The sequence below is a fragment of the Carettochelys insculpta genome, chromosome 14 (genome assembly GCF_033958435.1).
Source record: "Carettochelys insculpta isolate YL-2023 chromosome 14, ASM3395843v1, whole genome shotgun sequence".
NCBI lineage: Eukaryota > Metazoa > Chordata > Testudines > Carettochelyidae > Carettochelys > Carettochelys insculpta.
The window spans coordinates 4927585-4939759 of NC_134150.1; the positions used below are offsets into that span (position 1 = coordinate 4927585).

Sequence of the window (12175 nt, forward strand, 5' to 3'; positions counted from 1 at the left end):
CTCAAGAGGTCATTGATTCCAGTCCCCTGCACACACAGCAGGACCTATTGCCAGCCCTGACAGATTTTATTTTTAATGTAATCTGCCCCAGACCCTCTAAAGGCTCCCACAAGAGTCCAGCTCACAACCCTGGGTTTACAAGGCTGATACACTAACCACTGAGCTATCCCCCACTCCTTGGGTACAGCTAAGTTTCCAGCAATCCCATAAAGTTTGTTTACCACCACCAGTCCTGGCTCTCGGCATTCTGTGCTATTATTTAGCTGCAATTTACCCCCAGATGTCTTCTAAGATCCCTGTCAGCAGTGGAAGTTTTGGTGATGTGAAAGACAACATTGACCTCCTGTAGACTGGGACATTCTCTCGTCTGGCACCAGTCAGGTCCCAAGGGCACCAGACAAGAGAGGTTCAGCCTGTAGTACACACAAGTATTGGAGGGATAACCGTGTTAGTCTGGATCTGTAACAGCAACCAAGGGTCCTGTGGCACCTTATAGGCTAACAGAAAAGTTTTGAGCATGAGCTTTCGTGAGCACAGACTCACTTCATCAGATGCTGGTCATGGAAATTGACCTGAAATGCACAGGGTCTTCAAAGCGCACTTAGCGCTCATAAAACATACCAAACTGACAGCTCTGGAAATGGAAGTGCCTGCCTGGCCTCTTCTTTCAACTACTGGCCTGGAGCGGGTCAAGCATCAACTTTAGAAACACGAAAGTAGTTCATGCACTTTGACCTCTTTGCTGAACCTGGCCACTGCAACAAGGGCATCGGTCCAGTAGAAACTGAATTCAGGCTAGATCTACACTGGGGTAAGAAAGTCAATTTCCGGTATGCAATTCAAGCTATGCCATTAACATAGCTAGTATCAACGTATGAGAATCAACTTTCTTACCTAGTGTAGTTCAGGGGTCTTCAGGCTCGCGCCGATGTCTCTTAGTCCATGCGATAGCATGGAGTACAGAGGTTGATGGCCAAGCTCACAGAGATCAATTTGCTGCATCTTAACACAGGTGGCAAAATCAAACTCCAGAAGATCAACCGGGGTGTGGTTGATCCTCCAGTAAGTATAGATTCACCCTTAGACAAGCTCATTTCATCTAAAACATTTAGCAGCAATCAGATGGCAGTAAATTTCAGTTGCTCTCAGTGCTGGCTGGCTTTGGAGCAGCAACCCAGAGGTGACACTCTTGTGTCTTCACTGCCAGATACCTGATCCCTTCAATAATAGGTAATTTAGACATCCACTTCTCATTAATTATAGTGATAACTGGGCATAGAACTCCCTTAAGTAGCTTTCAAAATCTCAGTCCAAATTCATATATCTTTCACTGCATTTCTTACCTCAGGTGCTCTATATTTTTACAGCTGGCAAGAACCTCCAAACAATCTAATTCCATGGGGCAGCCTGCAAAATCCAGTTGAGTCAAGTCCTGGCCACAGTTAATGATGAAAATTAAAGCTGAAACATCGAGAGGTGTCACTCTGAAGTTTCTAAATTCATACTTGAAATTCAACTGGCTTCCAACATGCTGGGCTAATTCCAGGTCTTGTGTTTCGTAAGTGCAATGGCAGAGCTCAATTATTTTGGGCCCCGTTAGATGGGTAGCTGCCAGCTTCTTCAACGATTGCAAGATGGCGGTTTGCTTGATCTGCACCCAGGACTGGTTTTGCTTTGATAACAGAGCAAGGAACTGCCTACTCTCTTTTGAGGAGAGGCCTGAGAGAAAGATGTGAAAAGTCTCCATGAACTCAGTCCTGGTTTCATTTTTTAAAGTCCATTTTGACTTCAGAGAGAACTTTTTCCTCAGGCAGTTTCCGTCGACTGCGTTATTTGTCATGAGGCCCAGTGCTGCAAAGAACTCCTGAAGACTCAAGTGCACAAAAGCATAACCAGCCTCTGGGAGGCCATCATTCACCTTCACCTCGAAGACCGTCAGCAACCCATGTAAGGAAGCAAAATCTTTCACGTGCTGTGGGATATCATTGACATAAAACACAATCTTCTTCTGTTCCAGGCCTTTCAGGGCAAGGTCACACAAGCCCAAAATGGCCATCCGGTGGTGATTCAGCTGCTTGTCTTCACTCACAGTGCCCCCTCTCTGTTGTTTGCTTATAAAGATTAGGAGCATTTTGATATAAAATTGGGTCATGGTCTGAGGGAGCTCCACATGTGACGTGCACTTCCTCAGCAAATATTCCAAACAGACACAGACGATGCAGCACAAGGCAGGGATGAAACACATGTTCAGAAGTTTGCTGTTCTTTCTCAGGTGAGCAAGGGCCTGATCCTTGAAGGAATGTGCATGAAAATACTGGCTGGCATACTTTTCAACCCTCTCGTGGTCAAACCCCCAGATTTCTGCCACCACATCAGCCCTGCTTAACAGAAAATCAGGTAGTTTCTTAGGCCGACTGGTGACCAGTACCGTACACCCAGGCAGAAGGTTCCCAAAACAGAGATGGGCGAACAGCTGAGATATGGACATAGGACTGGGGGTGCCAGGGCTTACAACAGGTGAGGATGGCCTGTTTATGTTCCCTACAAATTCATCCAGCCCGTCAAAGATGAACAAAATGCGCTGGGCATTCTCCAGGAGATGCTGAAACACAGCATCATGGCTGTCTTCTGGCTGGAAGAGCAAGTCAAACAGCAGCTTCTTTAAAGTCAGTTTCCTGTTTATCAGGTTCAGCTGCCGAAACTCCAAGAGAAAAGTAAACAGAAACTGTGGCAAGGCTCCTTCAGCCCACTTCTGGCAAAGCCAATGCATTAGCATGGTCTTTCCCATACCCGGTTTGCCAAACAACAGGATCACCCTGGTGGTACCCAAGCTAACGACCCCTTCAAACAAGTCTGAGACTTTCACATCGGCATCCACGCACTCCTCTGTTTCTTGCATGGCCCCGGAGTCCTCTCTGGATTTATCGGCTCTCTCCTTTAATTTGGAAGCTTTACTCTGCCGGATGACTAGGTTGATGAAGCTTTGGCTGAAAACTGGTGGCTGTACTTGTCCCAGGGTAGCTGCTCCTGCTGCTCTCTGATTGCCATGCCTTTGGCCCATTGAAGTGATGATGAGCTGCCGGTACCTTTCAGCTGAATCTGAGTGACAGAGAAGAACAGAGACAATGGGAAGGGGAAACACCTCGATCCGTTTCATAAAACGTGATATTCACCGTAATAAACACTGCGGGTATGTCTACACTATAGAGTTACTCTGGAATAGCTTATTCCGGAGTTATTATTCCAAAATACACTATTCTGGAGTAATGCGTCCACACCACAGAGAAGCCCCAAAATAAGCAAAGCTGATTCCAAAACAGTGCATCTGCACACAACAGAGCCTATTTCAGATTAGAGCCCCTAGAAGTACATAAAAGACAGGCACTTGTGACTAGTGCTCTATGTCCACACAGAAGTGTTATTCTGGAATAAACTATTCCAGAATAGTTTATTTCAAAATAGCCCCAAGCCCCTAGGCTGAATTATCTATTTCAGAATAGGTGCTATTCCTCATAGAATGAGGTTCAAAGAATTCAAAATAAGCCAGCTGCTGCTTCAAAATTATTTCGAAATAGCTGTTTTGCTGCATAGACCCTCTCAAAGTTATTTCAGAATAGCGACTATTACTCCGAAACCACTTTGCAGTGTAGACACACCCGGTGAGACCATGGACGTCACACAGGAGCTGGTCCATTGCTTAACCACTGAACTCAACCCTGGTTGAATTGAGAAGTTCATGGTCTTCCCCGCTCCACTCCCAGATCTATTTGCAAAGTCTGCGTCATTCTCTACCTACGTAATGTTTTCCAAACTGCAAGCTTCAAATCTGCATTGAAAAGCATAAAGCAGCGCCAGCCTCCCTATCCTCGCACCCCAGCTATCTAACCCAGCCACACCACCACAAGGAAGTAGTAAACACATCTCAGTCCACACATATTTTGTAGAACTTCGTTAACATTTGGCAGCTAAATTCTCTGAAGTTTCTGTCTGCACTGAGGATGCTCCATCCCTGCACGGCTCCTTTCTGTGACCAGCCTACATGTGTGAGTGTGCCATCCCCAGGGATCAACAGCACATGCTCCACCCAAGGCTGCACAGGATGACCTGGACATCCCAGCTGATGGAGTGCCAGGCACTGGAACTGAGCGCTACCCTGTGTTCACATGCGGTGAGCATATGGGTCCATGATGCCCCTGCACCAGGAATATTCCTGGCCCCCAGCATCTCCCGGCTGCAGGGCTGTACATGCTGGGAGCCCTGGGGAGCAAGCAGCAGAAAGCAGCTCTAACCCCATTGTGCTGCTGGGGTTGGTAGTGGGGGCCTCAGGCTGTTTGAAGCTGCACAGAAGCAGCAGGCAGGCAGGCCTGGGGATGTGTGGAGGAGGGTCAGTGAGTGAGAGCAGAGGGTGGGCAGTGCCCAGAGCATGCCACCCCCAGGTGAAATGTGGCATCCCTCCATAACCCCCCAAGCCCTCTTGTGCAGCCCACTCCCTCCAGAGCTTGCACCTCTCCTGCCCCCAAGACTCCCACCCCGTCCCACACCAGAGTCAGAAGCCAGAATCCATCCCAGACCCCCATCTTCACCCACATTCCTTCCTACAGCCTGCCCCTCGTCTGCCCCAATCACCTGCTCCAGCCCAGAGAACGCACCCAAACCCCCTCCCAGAGCCCACACCCCTCCCACACCAGAACTCGCTCCCAGAGCCCAGCCCCCTACCCAAGCCCCCTCCCCCACCAGAAATCCCTCCCAGAGCCCATACCCCTCCCCCAACCCAAAATCCCTCCAGGGCCCCTACCTCTCCCACACCCTTGTTCATGCCCAGGCAGCAAGGCGTGAAAGGAAGAGGGAACCAGGCTCACAGAGCAGAGGAACATGGAAGGAAGGAGGATAGGAACCAGAGCCAGAAGGGGGGAAACAGGCTGAGGCAGAGAGGGGCCAACGCCGGGGTAGGAGCTGTGAAGGGGCAGGATAGCTGCAAGCCAAGGTGGAGGAGCAGCAAGAGCTGGAGCAGATGGTTGGTAGAGGCAAAACATAAGGGACACAAGTACCTACCGACAACGTTAGTTACCTCCCTCCAAGCCCTGCTCTCCTCAGCCCCCTTTGCAGCTTCTTACAGTGCACCAATGAAGTTAGATACAATTTGGTGCTTATATATTTCCTGAGTCTTGGCTCAGGCCCCATGGACAATAGAGAGGCTGTAGAATCTCTATCACTGGAGATGTTCAAGAGCAGGTTAGATAGACACCTATCACGGATGGTCTAGATGGTGCTTGGTCCTGCCGTGGGGAAGGGGACTGGACTCAAAGACCTCTCGAGGTCCTGTCCAGTCCTAGTCGGCTACGATTCTATGCCTCCTGAGGTGACTTCACCTCACCCATTGTTGCTTGTTTCTCAATTTCTCCGGGGTCTGAAATCACACAGTTGCATTTTCAAATATGCAATGGTAGCCGGGGATGCTCACTGGAGTTTTGCATTTAATCTGCATGCTTCCTGAAACAGACCCCATTCTAAAAGACTCTTTCACCAATAACTATGAGATTCCTTCTAGACGTGTAACTCCTTCAAAGGGCTTTTATTCCAGATTTCTTTCTGAGCCAGTTGTTTTGCAAGCTCCCATTTTCTTAGCTGCTTCCAACAACAAAGAAGGATGTTTCCTTGGTGCTTTTGATTTGTTTACTGGCACGCAAGAAAAATAATGAGCACTTGGGTCTATACTGCATGTGACACGCTAAAGCCACACAACCGCACAGGATGGAACTACTCAGGGTCAATCTTCTGTGGTTTTGTTTCACACATGCGTGAAACGGCGCTTCCCATGGTTAAAGTTGACCCCAGAACTCCTCATGAGCGGCAAGGCTTAAGGAAGGTCAACAGGAGAAATGCTCCCATTGCCCTTCAGCCATGTAGACAGCCATTGTAGCTGACCACTGATAAGTCAATTTTAGCTACACAGTTGGCATAGCTAAAATTGCATATCAGCGGTCAACTGTTATGTCTAGCACAGACATAGCCATAGACAGTCAATAACTTGTCATTTCCCCATAGGTGAAGATGCTCATGCATCGTTTGAGAATAATACCTAATCGTTGCTGTTTGGACTCTTTGCCAGTGGGAGGAGAACTGCTTCCATGACGACGTCGCTCATGTCCTGAAAGTGGAAAAGCAGCAAACACATTAATGAACCGTTAGTGTTTTCTACTGTCCATAATCACGGTAGGGCCAGGCAGAGCAGGGACTGGGTTCAGTTCTTGCATGTGAATGGCCCTCCCTTCTGCTCTTCTTAAAACCCAATTTCCTAAGCAAGACTGAAACCTAATGAAGATGGAGTCCAACTGTCCCACCAGCGACAGTTATGGGTGTTTGACATCAGAATGAATGAGCCCATCCTCCACCCCATCAAGGAATCCAGTCTGAAGCACCCGGAAGGGAGTGATGGGGTGGGGGATGAGTCCATCCCACAGCTGGGGACATCCCACAGAATCACACGGCTGGAAGGGACCTCAGGAGGTCATCTAGTCCAGCCCCCTGCTTCAAGCAGGATCAACGCCCACTAAGTCATCCCAGCCACGACCTTGTCCAGCTGGGACTTAAAAACCTCGAGGGCTGGAGAATCCACCACCTCTCTAGGCAACGCATTCCAATGCTTCACCACCCTTCTGGTGAAGTAGTTTTTCCTAATATCTAACCTACACCTCTCCCTCTTCAACTTCTGACCATTACTCCTTGTTCTGTCATCTGACACCACTGAGAACAGTTTCTCTCTCTCCTCTTCTCCCCTGGTCTCCTGAGGTGTGTACAGTTCCCCAGTCCCTGACAGAACTGGCTAGAGGCATTTATGGAATCTGGTTGGTTGCAGTGGAACATGGTTACAGCTCTTGGACGTGAGTGTTGCTGGGGTGGGGCGGGTAACATAATTTTTAGGAGCCATAGCCTCACCAGAGCTCTTTAGGATGGTTTGGTCATTATAGTTTCTTTTCTAGCCTGGTACCAGAGGGGAAATCGTGTTAGTCTTTAGCTGCAAAAACAACAAGAAGTCCTGTGCCACCTTGCAGACTAACAGATATTTTGGAGCACCAGCTTTCATGAGCAAAGACCCATCTGACGAAGTGGATCTCTCCCAACAAAAGCTTATGCTCCAAAATATCTGTTAGTCTATAAGGTGTCATAGGACTTCTCGTCATTTCTTTCTAGCCTGGGACACTGGAGCACATAGATGCGAAAGGTTGAACCTCTCTAATCCGGCACCCTCAGGACCTGATCCGCAATGGACACGAGCATTTGCCAGACGACGGGAGGTCAATATTGTCTAGCCCATTACCAACCATTCCTACATTTTGCACATGAGGGTTTGCACACATAGCTAGATAGCCATGCAAGATAGGCATCCCCCAAACTTTGCATGCATTCCAGAGTCAGCAATTGCAGAAAATAAGCCTGGGTTTGTGTGTGCACAGCCATGATTGCTAATGGGGACCAATGTGCCCTGACTGCAGCAGGGTGAATGGAAATGTTAATGATATTGTGGGCTCTGAGCTGTGGTACAGTGTGCAGCTTTTATATAGATTATTATGGTCTTGAATCTGCAGGTCTCACTCTCTTCTCCATAGTCAAAAACCACATCTTGCATAACCCACATTGCTTTATTTCCTCATATACTATACCTCTGACAGCACTTCCACCAGACCACGATTCCGGTATCTCTGCTTCCCCTTTCCCCTTAGCCTCACAAACTTCAGCATTGCAAACTCCCGGCCCTTTAAAATGTCATCTGCCCAGCGGCCCTCTAAGTTGACTCAGCTATGCTTAGAAGAACTGTTCTCAAACATTAACAACACGAGGGGCCCCATTTTGATTTAAACACGTTCGGGGACCCCACTTGCCACGCCCCTGCAGGGAGGAGGGCTCCAGCTGGGGGGGGAAGGCTCTGGACTAGGGCCAGGATGAGGGCTTTGGGGTGCAGGTGGAGGGTTTAGGTTGGTGCAGAAGGTTGAGCTGTTCCAGGAGTGCTGGCCCCAGGAGGGAGTTGGAGTGCAGGAGGGACGCTGAGCCAGGGCTGGGGTTGGGGTGCGGGATGTGGGGTTCTGGCTGCGCTTACCATCGCCCCCAGGAAGCAGCTTGCATATCCCTGGAGCCCGCAGATGCGTGGGTGGCTGGGAGGCTCTGAGCGCTGCTCTAGTGCCCGTTTGCACCGCCCCGCAGCTCCCATTGGGTAGTGATTCCTGGCCTTGTGTGTTTGTGTGTGTGTGTGTGTGTGTGTGTGTGTGTGTGTGCGCGCACATACGCACCACGGGTGCGGGGGCTGATCCCAAGTGGGGCTCCTGTGATATAAGTAAGCAACAACAAGAACAGAAGCCTTTTATCCTGACTTGGTGGTGTTAGGAGCCGAGCGACACCTAGTGATGGTGAGAGTTACCACCTCACCGACATTGACGGGTGCGAATACACCCTTCCATGAACACATCTGTAAGGATGAGCCCCAACCGAAAAGAACAGGAGGATGTGAACCCACCTGGGAGCTTTCCTGGGTATCGTTCTGAATGGGTGCGGAGCCGAGGGAGGAGAAGGCAGGCAGAACACACAGAAAGCGACACAGACCGAATGAGCCAGCCAGCAACAGCGAGAGCACGGGGGGTGATATTGTCATTGGTAAGGTGGGGGTGGGGAGTGAGTTCGTGGTGCGTCCTCTGACTCCCAGCTGGGCCAAACACCAGAGCTCTCATCCGGCACCTTTGGGACCCGGCTGCTGCCAAGCGAGAGAGTTTACCAGACCGGGGGATGTCCATATTGTCTAGCAGCATTACCAACACTTTCACTGCTTACGGGGCTCTCAGAGGACATTAGGTGTAAATTAAATCTAAACAACAGCACAGAACACTGCGAGCCAGGACTGGTGGCCGGAAACAAATTTTATGGGACCACAGGAAACTTGACCACCCCCAGGATAAGTAGTTGTCCAGCTAATTAAACTCTTGCCAGATTCTTGATGTTGCCAGATGCGAGAGTTCCAGATTATATAGGTTCAGCCTGTACTTGCACACACCCTTGGGAGGGATGCAGCGACAGGGTTTGTGCTTTCTCAATAAAAGCTAACCAACACATAGCAAGCTTTTTCTATTGATGCTGGCTTGAGGAACAACTGCCTGCCAGCCCAGGATGTGGTTTTGCTCCAAGAATAGTTACAACAGCCTATAATATATAGTCTGTTCTGGTCTATATACAGTCTGTTCTGGTCTGAAGTGGGTCTGTCCCATGAAAGCTCACCTAATAAACCATTTTGCTAGTCTTTAAAGTGCTACTTGACTGTTTTTTGTTTTCACAGCCTATAATCTTCTTCATGGGGGATGACAGGCGGGATGCGGTCCAGTATTGCAAATCAGACACCATTCGTATGAGAGGCATCCACTGGGTGTCTTTAAGGGTGGAACAGCCATCTGATAATACTCAGGCCCGTCGCACGGATGGTCATTAAACCAGTCCCAGAAACAGCACTTCACGCTCATGGGTAACCCTGAGGTCTGGAGGAGGAAAGACTCAGCCTTTCTGGAAATGTTGGATGAAAGGCCTTGGATTGACCTGTGGACCCCGCACCGTGGCTAGAAACACATCAGCAGCAAAACATTACACTACACTAAAGCTATGTGATTAAGGGTCTGGAGCACAAGACCTATGACGATAGGCTGAGGGATTTGGGCTTGTTTAGTTTACAGAAAACAAGACTTAGAGGTGATTTAATAGCAGCCTTCAACTTCCTGAAGGGGAGCTCTAAAAAGGAGGGTGAGAAACTGTTCTCAGTGGTGTCAGATGGCAGAACAAGGAGTAATGGTCAGAAGTTGAAGAGGGAGAGGTGTAGGTTAGATGTTAGGAAAAACTACTTCACCAGGCGGGTGGTGAAGCATTGGGATGCGTTGCCTGGAGAGGTGGTGGATTCTCCATCCCTTGAGGTTTTTAAGTCCCAGCTGGACAAGGTCCTGGCTGGGATGACTTAGTGAGGGTTGATCCTGCTTGAAGCAGGGGGCTGGACTAGATGACCTCCTGAGGTCCCTTCCAGCCCTTTGATTCTGTGATATGTCTACACTACAGCATCAGGTTAATGTTAAGGCACCTAGTTTGATTTTTACAATGAGACTGGCTTCACTGCAAATACCATGAGGTCAATTTTAACAGGAGCTAAGGTCGACTTTCTCGTGCGGCCCCTCCCAGGCGGCGCAAGGCCAAGTTCGAATCTAAATGGTCGAATTAATGGTAGTGTGGAAACTGTCACTTCAAATCGATTTTATTGGCCTCCAGAGGTATCCCACAATGCCCAGAATGTATCTGTGCTGAAGCGGGGCTTTGCCCCCGAAAGCTGATGCTCCAGAATATCTGTCAGTCAATCAGGTGCCCCAGGACTTCTTGTTGTTTTCACCTCTGCTGCTCTCCAGGTGAGCAAGAGGTAGGAAACAGGAAGCCCAGGAAATCTGAATTAAGCTTCTCTCTGGCCCGTGAGGTGATCGCAGGTAGCCACGAAAGAGAGCCCCAGCACAGAGCCATCAGGAGAGTCAGGATCTCATTTCAGCTGGCAGGCTAGACCCCGCCCTGCCCCGCCCCACCACCTTGCGCCCCAACCCGCCCCGCCCCACTGCACCACATGATTATCCTCCATGGTCACCCTATGCTTGGCTCCACCCCTAAGCACGGTTGCCAACCCTCCAGGGCTTTCCTGGAGTCTCCAGGAATTAATGATTATGTCATGTGGTGAAACCTCCAGGGAGAGGTTCAACCCAAATTGGCAACCTTACCCCCAAAATGGCTACCTTGCCCTTTGAGGGGGCTGAGAAGCTCAGAGAATGTTGCCCCTTGCCTTCCTGTCATGCCACACCAAGACAGCATCTTACCTGTAGCTTGAGAAGATGACTGTGTATTGGCTTCTGCAAAGGCTTCTTGTTTCTGATTTAAATTACCTGCAATTGTTATTTAAAATAAAATTAGGGCATTGCTGGTGCCTCCCTAGGTCTGCCAAATGGGCTAGGCTCATAAGCCTGACAGAACCATAGGTATGCTCCAGGCAAACACACACAATGCTGTCCAACGTCTGACGAGTGTCTGACAACCGGATGTGTCTGATGCACTTGGCTATTCATGGAAGCAAACCCGCATGAGGTGCTCTATCCCTGCTCACCTGTGCCTAACTCACAGTTAATCGTTATTTTTCCCCCAGAGAGGTATGAAACGTCACCTTTCATACAACATAATTTGCTCAGGATGGGACTTACCATATTTGCCATCCTAGACCTTCCTCTGCCTCAGTTTGACCCATGCTCTCACTGGTTAGGAAACCTGGTTACCCATATCAGAGAGGTAGCCGTGTTAGTCTGTATCTTTGAGAACAACAAGAAGTCCTGTGGCACCTTATAGACTAACATATTTTGAAGCATAAGCTTTCGTGGGCAAAGACCCGCTCCATCAGATGCAGCTTAAGCTTATGCTCCAAAGCTGATGCTCCAAAATATCTGTTAGTCTATAAGGTGCCACAGGACTTCTTGTTGTTCTGGTTACCCATGAATCACCCACGTGGCCACCTGCAGATGATAGATTTTAAATTTGCCAGGAATCTTTGTATCACTGATGCATGAATGCATCACAGTTGTCCAGGAAAACAAAGAGATTTCAGCAGTGAGTAGAGAACAATTAAGGTTTTTGTTACCCAGGAATGTTTTTGGCTTGTGAGAAAAGCACAACTGCTAAGCTATCAGCGGTTAAATAAGCAAAACAAAGCAAGCAGTTCTGTAGCACCTCAAAGACAATATTATTTATTCGGCAATGAGCTTTCAAGGAAAGAACCAGACCTTGGTCTAGGGAAAATAATTAGACTGGAAGCTTCTGAAAAGGAGACCTTTTTTGACGCCATTTCCAGCGATTCTATTTCTGCTTGAGTTGGAAGTACAACGAGATCAGTACAGTATTTTGGTTTTTCCATTTTTGGGTCCCAACTCAAAGCAGGAAGCAGAGAGGTGCGTATAGAAAGTCTCTGCCTTATACTTGTCTTATACAGGTTGACCCTCTCTCATCTGGCACTCTTGGGACCTGACCGGTGCCAGACCAGAGAATTTCCCGGACGACGGGAGGTCAACATTGTCTAGCACGTGACCAACATTCCCACGGCTTACTGGGCTCTTCAAAGACATTTGGGGTAAAT

General features: G+C 48.9%; 1 protein-coding gene across 1 annotated transcript in view; it reads right to left on the reverse strand.

The window, feature by feature from the left end:
* The window catches only part of NLRC5 (NLR family CARD domain containing 5), a 118202-nt gene that overhangs the window by 86922 nt on the left and 19105 nt on the right, over positions 1-12175 (reverse strand). The window contains exons 4-6 of the mRNA XM_075009053.1: positions 10875-10940; positions 6080-6148; positions 1344-3099 (exon numbers count right to left, since the gene is read on the reverse strand). Of these exons, the coding sequence (XP_074865154.1) occupies positions 1344-3099; positions 6080-6148; positions 10875-10940 (1891 nt within the window). The remainder of the gene's footprint in view (positions 1-1343; positions 3100-6079; positions 6149-10874; positions 10941-12175) is intronic.